We start from the raw sequence: 15,406 nt of genomic DNA, 5'->3' as shown, positions 1-15,406 counted from the left end.
GAAACACCAGTGGAAGATATGTGGCGATCTCAAAGTCATCAGTTTACTACTGGGCCTTCAGAGTGGCTACACAAAGCACATGTGCTTTTTGTGCTTGTGGAACAGCAGGGCTGATGCAGAGCACTATGTGAGAAAGGATTGGCCGACAAGACCAAGAGATGCGCCTGGAAGGTTTAACTGTGCTCACAATCTGCTTGTAGATCCAGAAAAGATATTTTTGCCTCCATTGCATCTAAAGCTCGGTTTGGCTAAAAATTTCATCAAAGCTATGGATCAATTCGGTGCTGGGACTCTATACTTATCTCAGAAACTAGGTGGTGTGGTTTCCGAAGCCAAGTTGAAAGCAGGTGTCTTGAATGGACCACAAATTCGTATACTAGTTAATGATAGCGAATTCACCAAAACATTGAACCCACTGGAGAAAAAAGCATGGGAATCATTTGTCAATGTGTCAAAGAATTTTCTTGGAAACTATCGTGCTGACAACTACAAAGAAATCGTAACAACCATGCTTCAGAATTATCATGCATTGGGAGCAAGGATGTCCTTGAAATTGCATTTTTTCCACTCTCATATTGAATTTTTCCCAGGTAACCTTGGAGACGTTAGTGATGAACACGGCGAAAGATTTCATCAAGATATCGCCATAATGGAGAGCAGATATCAGGGACAATTCAGTCCTAACATGATGGGCGACTATTGCTGGACACTGCAATGAGAAGACAGCAAGCTGTACAAGAGAAAGAGTAAAGTTCAGAAGCACTTTTAGAACTTCATATTTTGTCATTATAAAGGATTTGAACTTATGTTTTTTGGTACAATTTTTTATGAGCTTATCTGTGATAGGTTTAAAATTGTATCTTGCATGACGCGATAATGTTACTATATTTACTATTTTTTTTATTCTTTAAGAAAGTAGGTCTGATGGTAGAATGAAACATCCAATTAATATTCATTAATATGAAATTAGTCATGAAAGCACAGTCACATGAGATAATCTCATCTTTTGCACGACACGTGATGGAATATTAAATATTTGTACCTATTGATTTTTTTATAAAACCTGGTCTGATAGAACAAAACAAATATCAGATTCGAATTCAGCAATATGAAATTAGTTGTGTGAGCATGATCTCATATGTGAACCATTTTGGCTGTTGACCAGTGATAATCAACGACCTCACCAGCCAGGATTCGAACCCTCAACCTACTGCATGGGACCAGGGAATGTTACCAACCATACCACAAGAGCACTAAAAGCAGTTCTAGACTCTTGTTATATTTCACACAAAGCCTGTTCATCAAGCTGATGGCGCCGTGAACCTCTCATTGGAAACTGCCCGTGCTGCTTATGTGGATGTGCATTTTACCAAATCCAGCTGGTATGAAACACGAGGTACATACTTCATTTTTAGTCCATGGTACCTCGTGTTTCATACCAGTTGGATTTGGTAAAATGCTACTGTATATACTGTACAGCAGCACTCCTAGGAAGAAAGGCGCTCCCAGAGGCACTCCTAGAGGATGGCAGCACCCCCAGTGGCACTCCCAGGGACGGCAGCACCTCCAGGGGTCCTGCCAGGGGCGCTGGGACCCTAATGGTTCATGCCAGGGACAGTGGAGCTCTCATGGGCCCTCCAAGGGACTACAGAGTCTCCAGGGGCTTCCCCAGGGACAGCAGTGTCCCCAGGGGCTCTCCCAGGGATAGCAGTGCTCCCAGAGGCCCTCCCAGGGACAGTGGCGCCCCTTGGGGCCCTCCCAAGGACAGCCCCGATCCCAGCGACGGCAGTGCTCCCAGGGGCTCTCCTAGGGGCCCTCCCGGGGACAGCGGTGCTGTCAGGGGCCCTCTCAGAGGCGGTGGTGCCCTCAGGATCCATGCCACTTACATTGGCGCTACCACTGTTACATTCCTTATACATACATCATATATGTATCATACATGTATCTTACATGTATCATACATGTAACTTACATTATCATACATGTATCACACATTCATTATACATGCATCATACATTCATTATACATACATCATATATGTATCATAGATGCATACATACATACATACATACATATACACACAGCACTTAATTTCTATTGTTTTATGTGGCCAAAATATGAACACCTCTAATAAAATCCTGAATCCACTCCTGATGTGGGTACAGGGTACCATAGTTTTTGCATACTGTATTGTAATGAAGTGGTTAAGAATTAAAACACTGGGTTTATCTTATTGCACCAAGGCTATATTGTATTTGCGTAATAAGAACTAATCTCTCGGCTATGATGGACTCGATACAAGTAAAATACTGTCAGACTAATTAAGTCATCACACAATCCAAGTTAGAGGAACTTCTGCTCTGAATAACAAAGATATTTGTCGTTAAAGGTATGGTCCTTGTCTATGGCAAGTGACTCCTATTATGGAAATTGTTACAAATTTTTTTACTGTTATGTTTAAAGATTTTTTCTTTGCTGCAGGCATCAAAGCAAACTACATTGGTAAATGACTACAGGTATATGTATGACAAAAAAGAAAAGACATTATATTCTCTTTCATAATAAACCATTGAAATACATCTACAATCGCCCAAATGAATGATGTCACAATTTACAAAACTTTTCAATCAGAAAATGGTTTCTGGCAACTACTGTACATGATTTGCTTTTATTATTTTTTGAGGTAGGATACAATTTTATGATATTGTAAGAAATATTTAATAAATGCTGGAGCAAGTTTTGATAAGAATACTGCATTTTAGGAAAACACATGTACTGAAAATGTTGGTATACTGTACTGTATTTTGAATCAAAATAATTTGACATGAGATTATTGCTCAGGAACAATTGGGAATACTTTATGGAGTTAAAATCAAATGTAAAAATGAAAAAGGTATACATTAATTGTGTTTAGCTGAATTGAGTATTGAATAAAAAAATATGAATTAATAATATTCATACTAACCACATTTAAGCCATGTCTTTACTGAATATGTAAACAAATATTTTCCATATTCACCACCTCGATGACATAGGGGGGAAACATTCATAAAACAAAGCTTTAAGCTTTAGAGGCTGTAGGATTAAATAAATGTTTATCGTTACTGCATTTCCCCTAGTATTTATAAGAAAATTAATCGTCATTTATACTCTGAAAATATTTACACCAAAGAATAAGATATAAAACATTAACCCTTAAGCCCCAGGTTAGGGTGCCCCTGGCAGTACTCCCCACTCCGGGGTAAATCGAGAATTTTTTTTAATATAATTTTTAACCATTTTAAAGGATAAAACAATAAAAAATAAGTAAAAAACAAAAACAAAACTATATATTGAGCCTCTAGAAACTTTCCTGGCAGTGCAGGGGGAGGGAAATAAGGGGACAGCTTGTTATAATGGCGAGCGCTCGTGGTCACCTATACACTTGACAGCTAATTTTAGCTTGCCTTTTGCATAAAAGCTACACAGAGGTGTCATTTTGCATCTTTGCCTGCATTTTTACCATTTTTTTTAGCTTGTCTTTGCTTAGAAAAATCTTCCATCTTTTTCTCCAATTTCTTTTCCATTTGTTTACGCTGGACTTCACGAGGTTTCTTGGATGGTACGCCACTGCCAGGGTATAAAACTCCCTCCTTTGTTATCATCTGAAATATGAAAAATTACATTTAGGACAAAAAATATACTTACTAATTAATATACAGCAGTTTTCACCCAAACTTGTCAACTGTTTAAGCTCCATCTGAATATTACAGTGGAGATGGGGTTCAGGAGAATGTGTTTCTTAACCCAAAGTTTTAAATTCTGGTTAAATTTATTACAATCTTGGGCCTTGACAAGAAACGTGCATTAATTCCACATAAAGAGAATGTTTAAAACACTTCATTTGGATTTCTGGTGTGTTGTAGTTTGAGAGAGCTAGTGCATCATCTGAGGGTTATAAATATCCTTGCATGTCTAATGAAAGCTTTTAATTAAAAAGTTGTCCTGTGGAAAATATTTGGAAAATGTTTTGATCATTGTTCATTTCCTCACTCAAAATAGCATTTGCATTTCATTCCTTTACTTTCTCTTCTTTCTTTCATTCTGAAATTACTTTTAATATCCGTGAAATGTCATATTCATTATCAATTCACTCTCGATGACCAAATACTGCTAGAATGAAGCAAGACAGTCTCCAGGAATAATGAGATACTGTACCCTCTCTTATCCAGCTATCCATTGACCGTTAACTCACAATTAACGGCAGTTTAAAAAAAATTATTTGGCAAACCTCCAAATTCACGGCACATACAACAGCCATATAGTTGTCCAGTTGGCCCCAGACCCAATTTTACCCTTATTTTATGACATTGAAATATCAATCACCCCATAAAAGAACAATAAATTGAAGCAAAACTTCAAATAAAAGACTGAAGTTTGATGGCAGCTTATCTATTTGGACTGAAGCTAAAACTCATACTATGTCCTGACAGACATATGATTCCAAAGCTAAAGAGTTCTGTCAACTTATTTACTCTATACAAAATTGCTTGTTTTTATTTTGTTCTCTTAATAAAATATTTATTCAAGGTACAGTATTTTCTATAAAAAAAGAGGAATAAATCATTCAAACTTTACGTAAAGATGCCCATATGGGTGATGTCTTACAGCTGTAGCATGGTGTTGCTAGATATGGTAATGGTATTGTACCACAGTTGACAACTAGTCATATTTTCTCAACCATTATTTCCACCACTAGTCATTTCGGAAATCAGTCTATTCTTTCTCTGGGTACTCCAGTTCCCTTTTGTACAAACAGTGGACAATGAGTGTCATAACTAGGAACAGACTCAATCTAATCAATTGATCAGTCTATTAGTCTGACCACCTAAATGGCTAGTAAGTTGACAAATGGCAAAAATAATAATTTAGAAAATAAATAATTAACTGCTAGCTATGGTACAATACCATCATCGATAGGCTAAACACTATGTCAGTGACTAGCATTATATACAGAAAAATGGGTAATAATTAGGTAGCCACAAAATAACCCGAGGCCACCGTACTAATCTCTGTCCGACTCATTTCTCCACTACTAATTTCAGAACACCACTTGCCTACTATTAACCTCAGAGAACCACTTGCACATTACTAACATCAAAGCCCTACTTGCTTAATATCAATATCACAAACTCATTTTGTCCATAACATAACTCTCAGTTCATTGATTCACTATTAATCTCAGTCTCAGTTCTTCATTACTTATCTCAAAGCTCCAACTGGTTACTGTTAATGACACAAGTTTCTTAATGGTGCTACATTTTAACCAGTTACATTAATAAAAGGTATCATGTAACACCCAGTCTACTTAATAACAACAATTATAAAAAAATTATATACAGTACCTGTACCTATAATACCATTCAGTATGCCATAAATGAAAAATAAACTCATTTATTACCTTTTGTGCTAAATTAAATTTATACAAATAAATAAATTGCTGTATTCAGGGGTCCCCGACTTATGAGCGTATGACTTACAAACTCTCACCGATACGAACGAGGTTAAACTTGAAATTTACAGTACTGTACTGTATTTTATTTATCTGATGACTTTTTTACTTTCATTTACTGTATTTTGTCATTCTATTTCTTCTTTTGTCTTAGATTAAGTGATTTTAGATGTACATAAGGACTTAGGCTATGATATCGTGGGATTTTAAGCATTGTTCTGTAAGTACAGTATGCACATAGCATGTGTTCCAACCTACGTACAAATCCGACTTAAGAACGTCCTCAGGAACGAAACCTGTTCGTAGCCCGTGGAACCCCTGTACTTTACTGATACACCTTCATTTAAATTTAATACATCAACCATTAATATTTACAGTGTGAACAAAAACTGTCAGCTATTTTTAATACTATATACTGTACTTACCATCCTGGCATGTTGACGAGCCAGATCACCACATCCATGCACCTCCGCCATGTGATGTGTCAAACAAAATGTGTTGCGGCAAAAGGGACAAAGTTGAAATATCACAGTTGTGGGCGACTTACATTGCGTATGGGAGCAGGTGTTGTTCTCCTACAAAAACAAATTTACAATAAGCTTATGCAAACATAAGTTTACATACAGGCAGACCTCAATTTATAAGAGAGTTATGACCCTGAAAATCCTTTTCTTTATGGCTTGTTTTCATGAAACAAAGCAGAAGCATCCCAAGTTTATTACCACAAGCAATACCAAATAATTATCCACAGTAGTGATGAAGAACAGGAAATAGAAAGATTTATTGCTCGGAAAGGCTAATGGTCACTGTTTCAGGGTTAACACTGCCACAAGTTCTGCACATTTATAAACCACAGGGAAAGCAGGAATATTATTTATTTTTTCAATATGCCTTAAAAAAATTGATCAAGAATACTGTAAAACTAATAAATTTTTGGCATTGCAAAGCTCATTAAAATTTTCTGAGTCATTAGGACAAGTAATGACCATACTGTAATTACAACTTTTTGACCATAGATCCCTAATCAGCATGTTGAGAATACCTATACTGTACTGAGATTTTGAATAAAACAATAAAATTTCCATAAATTTGGTGAAGAAGGCACGGTGAAAAGCCTTGTGAATAGCAGATAATTATGTAAACTTTGTGCATCAGCTATAGACTAATATTGCTCATAATTAAGAATTATAGATCTTAGCTTTATGTTCCATCTAGGTTTTAGGAGATGCAGCTGCTGGGAAGTCAAGGCCATTACTGAAGGGTTGAGGCTGGAACCCAAAATGACTTAATCACTTAATAAGTGGCGTGCACACATAACAATGTTACATCATGATTCATTGCTTTCTACCTTAACTGGTAACACTAACTACTAAAGATTCCAGTGTGGACTTGGGTGTTCAAGGGAAAGTGAAACTAATTAATTATTCTTAACCATTATGGCTAAGGGTAGACCTAAGCTCAGACTCACTAACTTTGAGCTATGGTGTATGAGTTGCTTAGAGATCACTTCATCGTTAAAAATTACCCCAGCACATAATTTCGTTTTTCTTTAATAAAATACACTGCCTATAATTCTGGTTACAATGGCAAACCTTTGCTAAAATATGGTGGGCCACAAAAACCAACCTCTTTATGGTAATTACAATATACTATTGTATTACTCACACTTCTCTTGATCTTCTAAGTACTCAATTTCAATAATGCCATGTACAGCATTGAATTTATGCTTACCTTTGTAAACTGTTCAATAATGCTATCAAAATCCTCCTCTCCATCATCATTTTCACGGCTGATTTTTTCCTTTGGATTCTTCTTTTTTGTACTCTTTTGCGTACTCTGTTAAAAAATATAATTTAGCCGAAGTTTAAGTAAAAATAAAGGAAAAAGAGAATGCTAACCTGTTTAAGAAAACCTTACAAGTGCAAAAACATAAAAAAAAAATATATATATACTGCACTGTAGTTCATCTAGTAGACTGAAGAAGCGCTAACTCCTCAAAATAATAAGCTATTCTCTGAGTGGAGAATATACAAAGAGCTAGATAATCAAGACCATAAGGGCAAACCCTCAAAGAGGAGTCTTGCATGTGGAGCTAATTAATGAAGTGAAGGTAAATCCCCAAGGTGGGGAGGGGGAAGAGGGAGTTGAGACTTGACACTGATGATAAATTATAAAGCATAAATCAATCTCATCCTGTCTAAATTTTTAACTGATTTGATGAACAGATGATTTTATAGGAATACAGTATTTGTAAGATATTTCAGAGAAATGTACAAACTGTAACAGGGTGGGGGATGGGGTTGGAAATAGAAGTGAGGAGCTGTATGTTACTCTGAAGAGCTTGACTTTTTTTTATGACTTTAATAGACTATATAAATTACAGTACCTTAAAAGTCTCATAATGGCAACTAACAAAGCACTAGGTATAGCTTATGTGCAATTTATTAACTTTTATACAATACTATAGCAGAGTTTATGTGTAATAGAGTACTTAGGTATACTGTATTAAAGCACCCCTGCACCTCCTCAAATCCACTGGTGACTACTGTTAAACTTCTGAACAATGCTTTTTTATGGCGGGCGAAAAATTTTACTACTTTGTTTTCTATTTAGAAGCATTTATAATTTACAACTCATAAAAATTTTGCCATTCAGTATTTTGGATGAGCTAGAACCCCTATTGAGCCAAATTATGGACGTATTACTGTAGTTTTATATACAGCATGTCAAAAAAAAAAAATATATATACAGTCAACCCTCACTTTACGCGGTTAATTCAACCCACAGGGTACCGCGGAAAGTGAGAAACGAGTAAAGTGAACAACATAACATATGGGATTAATTGAAATAGAGACCGGCTGACCCCCAAACTCCACTTTTTCTGACACAATACCTATGTTCTAGTAAAAATAACATCTTAATTTTATGATGGTACATGCACACAATTAATACTTAAGAGAAATAGAGAAATACAGTCGCCAAGTTAATGTCCATTCAAATAATGGACTCAACTCCCTCCCCCTCTTCTCACACTACACTCGCTGGCTCTTCCCTCTCTGAGAAATTTTTTGGGGAAACCACTAGATTTTAAGGTATAGTAATAAATAATACCTCAAACTAAAGTTAGGATAATATAATTGACATTGCTGGATTCCTTGTAAGACCAGGAATATTTTGAATATAAATGTCATATATTTTGCACAAAAGATAACAAATTTCCTCAGAGTAAACAAAATACTTACATTAGATCTAAAATTTGTATGTCTAATGCAAAATCTATGATGTTTATATTCAAAATGATCATCAAATTGTAAGAATTCCAGCAATGTAAATTATATTCTGGCCGGGTAATTTGTATGAATTTTATGAGCTAAAACAAATATCTTCAGTTAATAAAAAAAAAATATTCTTCACGACACTATCAGTCAATCAAAGTACCCCAACTTGCCTCCCCCCCTCTTCCAACGCCAGATGGTCGGTCGGTCCCAACCCACCCCCCCCACCCTCCCTCCCTGCCAGAGAAATGTTGGGTGAAAAAACTAGATTTTAACTTTTAGTAATAAAGAATACCTCAGACTAAAGTTAGGATAATATAATTGACATTGCTGGATTCCTTGCAAGACCAGGAATATTTTGAATATAAATGTCATATATTTTGCACAGAAGATAACATATTTACTCAGAGTAAACAAAATACTTACATTAGAACTAAAATTTGTATGTCTAATGCAAGATCTATGATGCTTATATTCAAAATGATCATCAAATTGTAAGAATTCCAGCAATGTAAATTATATTCTGGCTGGATAATTTGTATGAATTTTATGAGCTAAATAAAATTATACTTCACCCGCGTAAAGGGGTACACGCACCACGGAATGTGAGCATCCCGGGTTCTGGCAGGATACCGCGTAAATGTGGGGCCGCGTAAAGTGAGGGTTGACTGCAATCCAGGGGATGACTGACTGTATATATATATATATATATATATATATATATATATATATATATATATATATATATATATATATATATATATATATATATATATATATATATATATATATATATATATATATATATACAGTCATCCCCTGGATTGCAGTGAAGATTAACTTTTTTATAACCAATATGTGTACAACTTACCTTGTTGGTTTTCTCTTTGTGAGTGGCTTTCATATTCTTCTCACATTGTGCACTATGGATGCTGTAGTTCTGCTGTAAGATGTCCTTCCCACAACTACAACAATGTTTTTTCATGGAGCCAGCTATATTCTTTAGTTCATTTTCTTTATTGCCACTGTTAGAAGTGTTTTTATCATTACAGACTGGGACAATTACTTCTTCATATTTCCCTCCCACAAAACGCGTACGAACTTTTGTATTGTTGCCATCTAATACTTTAGTTTTTGGTATGGCACCATTTTGAACGCTACTTTCTTTACTGATTTCACTTTCCTCTGTTCCTAATTTCCCATTAGCTTTTTCCTCCTTTTTTTCTGTGGCTAGTGTCTCATCATTTTCTTTACCGATATGCTGTTTTACCTTTATATTTTTCTTCTGCACAACAACATGTCGTTTCTTACCTTCACCCTGACTCTCATGCTGCAAGTCAAACTCCTCACATATCTCATGAATCAAACCCCTTTCAAAAGAATTTATCTTGGAAGAAAAGTTGTAAGTTTCCTGGGAAGACTTGAGAAAATTGTCAATAATGGCAATGTATTCTCTTCTTTGACCACTAGTTTCCTCTTCAACTGCTTCATTGTTCTCTTGTTCAGGATGTTCTGATATGGTCTCGCTCTTCCTCTGCACAATAATATGTCGCTCTTTACCTTCACCTTTACTCTCGTGCTTTAGGCCAAGTTCGTCACAAATTTCATGGATCAAGCGCCTTTCAAAAGAGTTTAAAGAGGGAGGAAAGGCATAAATCTGGACAGATGATTTGAGAAAATTACCAAGAATAGCTTCATATTCTTTCTTTCTTCTAATATTTTCTTCCTCACTTGGTGGTTCATATTTTTTCTTATCATTTGGTTTATCCTGTCTCTTGTTCTTTGAATATGGTTGTTTGGGTCTTTCTTTCTTCTCAGTTTTTGGCTTCCACACAATACATTCTGGTGTTTCCACTTCAGTTGTCTCCAATTCTGGAAACAAATATTTGAAGAATTAGAAATTATTTTGTTTTAAAAATACTGGACCAGCATCCAGCCATTTAGCACAATGACATGCTCAGCTGAACCTGTACTATACAGTTGTACAAAGAAATAATTCCAAATAACACAAAATCATCTATTTTCTTTACTTCTTTCTCAGTTTTATGTGAAATCCCACAAAAGTATTGCAAGAAGAGAGTTGAAATAAAATTGCCGGTAAATACACTATTTACAAAATGAATCTTTAAATCTCCACACTGTCCCACAACATTTCATATCAATACCTATACTGTATTTCATTTTAGATTTTATATGTATTATTTTTTGCATTTCTGACTTACGACCTGGATTTGGGTCCCTAACCCCGTCGTAAGTCAGGGAGGAGCTGTATTGGCTTTTCTTTCTTAAATAACAGATAATGAAATAGATTCTTCCACTTACCATGCTGATATTCATGTGCTGTCCTGACCTGACCATGTTGCGATACATAATCTGTGAAGCTCTTAAGGAAGGCATGCTTGCTAACTGTATCAGTATCACAAACAACAGTCAGGTGTCGCCTTGCTCGAGTCACTGCCACATTTAGTCGACGATCTTCACTTAAGAATCCCACCATACCTGAAATAATGTCACAAAAGATAATACAGTATTAGCCAAAATGAATTCATGATTAAAGACAATTTTCACCATTTGAGAATTTGGCTTAACATACTACAGGTATATTATATTCATTCCTAACAAATAAGTATACATGGGTTTGTGGTTTACAGAAATCAAATGAAATATGAAAAATTCAATTATAGTATATATTCATAATGAATATTTTGTAACAGAAATGAAAACTGGTGGAATGATCCTGAGAATCCATTTTATCATCAAGTCAAAATTGAGCAAATTTGTATATTAGTAAGTCTAGAGAGTTGGATCCCAGGCCCTAGAGTCCTAACTTGTGTGACAGGTATCTATTATTTTCAGTAAAAAAAATCATCACCAGAGATGAGACAAGTGCATACATATAACTGAGGCACACAAGAAGGTAGATTAGAGGCCCCCAAGTGGGCACCACCCCCACAACTATACACTACTCATGTGAGATATTATTATGTGAGCCACTATAATATCATACCACAAGTTTAAGATTTAGATTTTAGACTTCTAAAAAATAAAAAGTATATAAACATTTATGTAGGTGTTTGTGGCCAATGTACATAAACATTTGTTTATGTGTTTCTGGCCAATGTACAACTTGTACGAGTATATAAACACTGCAATTTCATGGTGGCATTTTCAAATGTTTGCATAGGCTTGAACATCTGAGGTAAATTTGGAGGGAACCAGCACTCTGCCTCCATTTTTCATTGGCTACACAACGCTCTACACTGTTAGTAAGGTAGTGCGGATATGTATTTTTTTTCTTTTAGCGAATTGTTAAGAAGTATGTGGTGTACTAGTAATTTTATAAAATCAATAAAAGTATTTCTTAATAAGTAAGTAATTTATCATGTGGTATGAATGTGATCAGTTGCCTCACCATGCCAGCTAATCGCTACACAAACCCCTCTACACTCACTCTCCCTAAACTGTGAGGGATAATATGCAAATGGTGCTAAGAAACTCCTCCATACAGCCCAAAAGCTAAATAAATATTTTATTTTGTCGTATTCTACTCTTTTATTTATTAAGAACGTTTCATATATTTGTAAGACTTGGAAAAAACGATGGGTTTCTTGTTTGGGATGAACGAAGCGATATCCGCGGCTGCACGTTAAGGATTGCCTAAAATAGACCAAATCTGACACATTGAAGTCCAAACTGGAAGGGTTTACTATATATGACCCCCCCCCCCCTTGCAGGGACATAAAAAGTATTCTAAGTATCTTCAAGTATTGATGCACATAAATGCTATCCATGTTATGGATTATTTTGAACCTGTGATAAATATAGCCACTTTATTGTCATACATACATAAAAACACACACTTGAGCATATACAGGTATATATCAATCTTTACACACCCACCCCACAAATGAAAGCCAAAAGAAACTGTGTGTGAACAACAAGAAGGAACCTGACATAGAATTGGCTAGAGAGCTGGTGGTGTGTATTGGTATGAGTGGAAGTGCAATGGAGTAGATGGTAGACTGCAGGATGTTCCTGAAATTAAGTGTTCCATATGTGCATGTAACCATGTGCTCACAACAAAGCTGGAGAAACCTAATACAGCATTGGGGATACGTTCCTGGATTGCATCAATGAGTTATGTTACCTAGGTGACATGATCAGTGCCGGTAAGAGTGCTAAAGCCTGCCCAGTTGCAAGATTCATACAGCAGTGGCTGAAAGAAATTTGGGGAGCTGCTGCCTTTATTGACAGCAAGAGAACCTTCCATCCATGTGAAAGGAAGAATGTATGCGAATGATGAGAGAAGGGTGATGTTATATGGCAGCAAAATATGGGCAGTTAAAAAGGTTGACCTTAACTAGTCTTGAGCTAGCTGAAATGAGAATAGTGAGGTGGATGCATAATGTGACACTGAAAGAAAGGAGGGCCTGTTCTTAGATAATAGGAAAACTGGGTAAAGTATTGAGAATATTGGGGAAGTTCTGCTTAAGGGCAGGCTGAGATAGTTTGGGTATGTGGAGAGAATGGATGAGTCCAACTGGGGCAAATGGGGCATGAGCTTAAATGCGAGGAAAAGGAAAGCCAAGGGTAGGCCAAGAACAACATAGGGGGAGGTTGTAAGAAATGACAGTTAGGAACCTGACAAGAGACACTGCAAGATGCGATACAACACGGAGAACTGTCAAGAAGTTATGATGGCTAACCCACGAAAGCATGGAAAATGGCCGTAAATTGTTGATGTTAATGAACCTTAGTTAAATTGTTGATCGGCGAGGAGGCCTCTCTTAATACTGGAAGAACATAAAATGATCCAAAACTGGTGCACTGCTGAGTGGTTGGCACATTTTTCAAGTGATGTGATGGTGGAAAAGGAGGAAGGCTTTCACCTTTCTTGCCAACTCAACATGAAGGAGTATCACTGAATGTAATGTCCCCTTCTTACTATTATCTCATATTCTGCAACTCTACTACTTTTAAAGAAAATAAAATGAATGGATAGATGGATAGACAGACAGATACCAAATTGAAGGATAGATGGATAGACAGACAGATACCAAATTGAAGAAAATGTCAAGCTTGAGCCATAAAACTACATGTACAACAGTAGAAAGGTTTGAATTTATGGTTAAGTACATCCAGAAGAACATAAAAACACCAACTAGCGACCTCAGAAACTAATAATTGGCGAGTACAGTAATTAGAATTGAGAAAAATGTCATTAAAATATTCCAAGTGTCATTACGAATACCAATTATTCCGCAATTGAACTGTCGATACCATATTCAGAATCAGCATGCCCAAGAGTACCTATACTAAGATTTTGAACAAAATCGCATATATCGCAATTTGTCTCAACCTTGAAAAAATCTACAAAGGGGCATCCTTACGTGTTTTTTCACCCAAATATGATTTTATCTCAAACTTGAAATTTGGTGGGATTAATTTCAGTAATTAAGTACATCCAGAAGAACTTAAAAATGCCAACCAATCACCTTGAAAAACGAATACAGGGTATTTCGTGAATTACTGAAATAAGCATTGAGAAAAATGTCATTAAAATATTCCAAGTGTCATTACGACCGCTAATTATTCCGCAATCGAACTGTCAATAATAGATTTGGAATCGGCATGCTCAGGAGTACCTATACTGAAATTTTGAACAAAATCTCAAATTTGTCTCGTCATTTTTGGCCCAAAACCACCAAAACTTAAAGTCTTACACCTTAAAATTTTTTAGACCAATATATACTTTTTTCTACGAATTGAAATTTAAGGGTTTTAAATAATTAAGAACTTTCAGAATAACACACAAACCCTAACTCACACCCTGGAAACCCATAGTTGATGAGTAATTAGCATTGAAAAATGCCAGTAAAATCTTTCAAGGGTCATTTTGACCACTAATTACTCTCCAATCGAATTGTGGACCACATAGTCATAATCAGCAAGCTCAGTTGTACCCATACTGTGATTTTCAGCAAAATCTAATTTTTGGCCCAAAACCACCAAAAATGTAAGTCTTACACCAGTGGTGTCAAACTCAATACCTTTTGAGTGCCAATTCTTATTTTAGTTACCTTCTTCAGGGCCAACACAAGTGCTATATCACATATTTGCAGGATTGAAGTTTACAGCTTCACACATTGCCTTACCTGGCTTACCAGGAATACCTCATTTGGGTGTGTCTGATCTTAAGTATGTAAAATTCATTTTACTAATAAACATGATTACATCTACAGTATTTCTTTCTTAATTTCACGGGATGATAAATTTTACAGTCATTCCGCGGGCCACAGCTGACCATCCCAAGGGCCACATTTGGCCCGCGGGCCATGAGTTTGACACCCCTGGTCTAAATGGCCGTAAAATGGGAAAATTGGGTGTTGGGTCTTGGGTGCCTGGAACCAATTAGAATAAATCCCATAGGTTCTGTACTTTCGTTATCGCGTTTTTCGTTAGCATGCACTCGGCGAGGTCCCAATTAGGCGTGATAACCAAGGGATGACTGTACAGTACATCCAGAAGAATTTAAAAATGCCAACCAATCACCTTGGAAATCAATAGTTAGTGAGTACTGAAATAAGCATTGAGAAAAATGTTATTAAAATATTCCAAGCGTCATTATGACCACTAATTA

The 15,406-nt window shown here is 36.0% G+C and overlaps 1 protein-coding gene across 2 annotated transcripts in view; it reads right to left on the bottom strand.

The window, feature by feature from the left end:
* Positions 1-2,224: 2,224 nt before the first annotated feature.
* LOC121867977 (DNA-binding protein SMUBP-2-like) overlaps positions 2,225-15,406 on the bottom strand; it is a 76,034-nt gene continuing 62,852 nt past the window's right edge. Inside the window, exons 14-18 of one of the 2 annotated variants that reach the window (XM_042368152.1) lie at positions 11,089-11,265; positions 9,638-10,638; positions 7,223-7,327; positions 5,917-6,066; positions 2,225-3,644 (exon numbers count right to left, since the gene is read on the bottom strand). In XM_042368152.1, coding sequence (XP_042224086.1) covers positions 3,474-3,644; positions 5,917-6,066; positions 7,223-7,327; positions 9,638-10,638; positions 11,089-11,265 — 1,604 coding nt within the window. In that variant the 3' untranslated portion in view covers positions 2,225-3,473. The other variant, XM_042368153.1, reaches the window with a different exon arrangement.

Source organism: Homarus americanus, unplaced genomic scaffold, assembly GCF_018991925.1.
Source record: "Homarus americanus isolate GMGI-L3 unplaced genomic scaffold, GMGI_Hamer_2.0 scaffold37032, whole genome shotgun sequence".
Taxonomy (NCBI): Eukaryota; Metazoa; Arthropoda; class Malacostraca; order Decapoda; family Nephropidae; genus Homarus; species Homarus americanus.
This window is presented reverse-complemented; position numbering and strand designations above follow the sequence as displayed.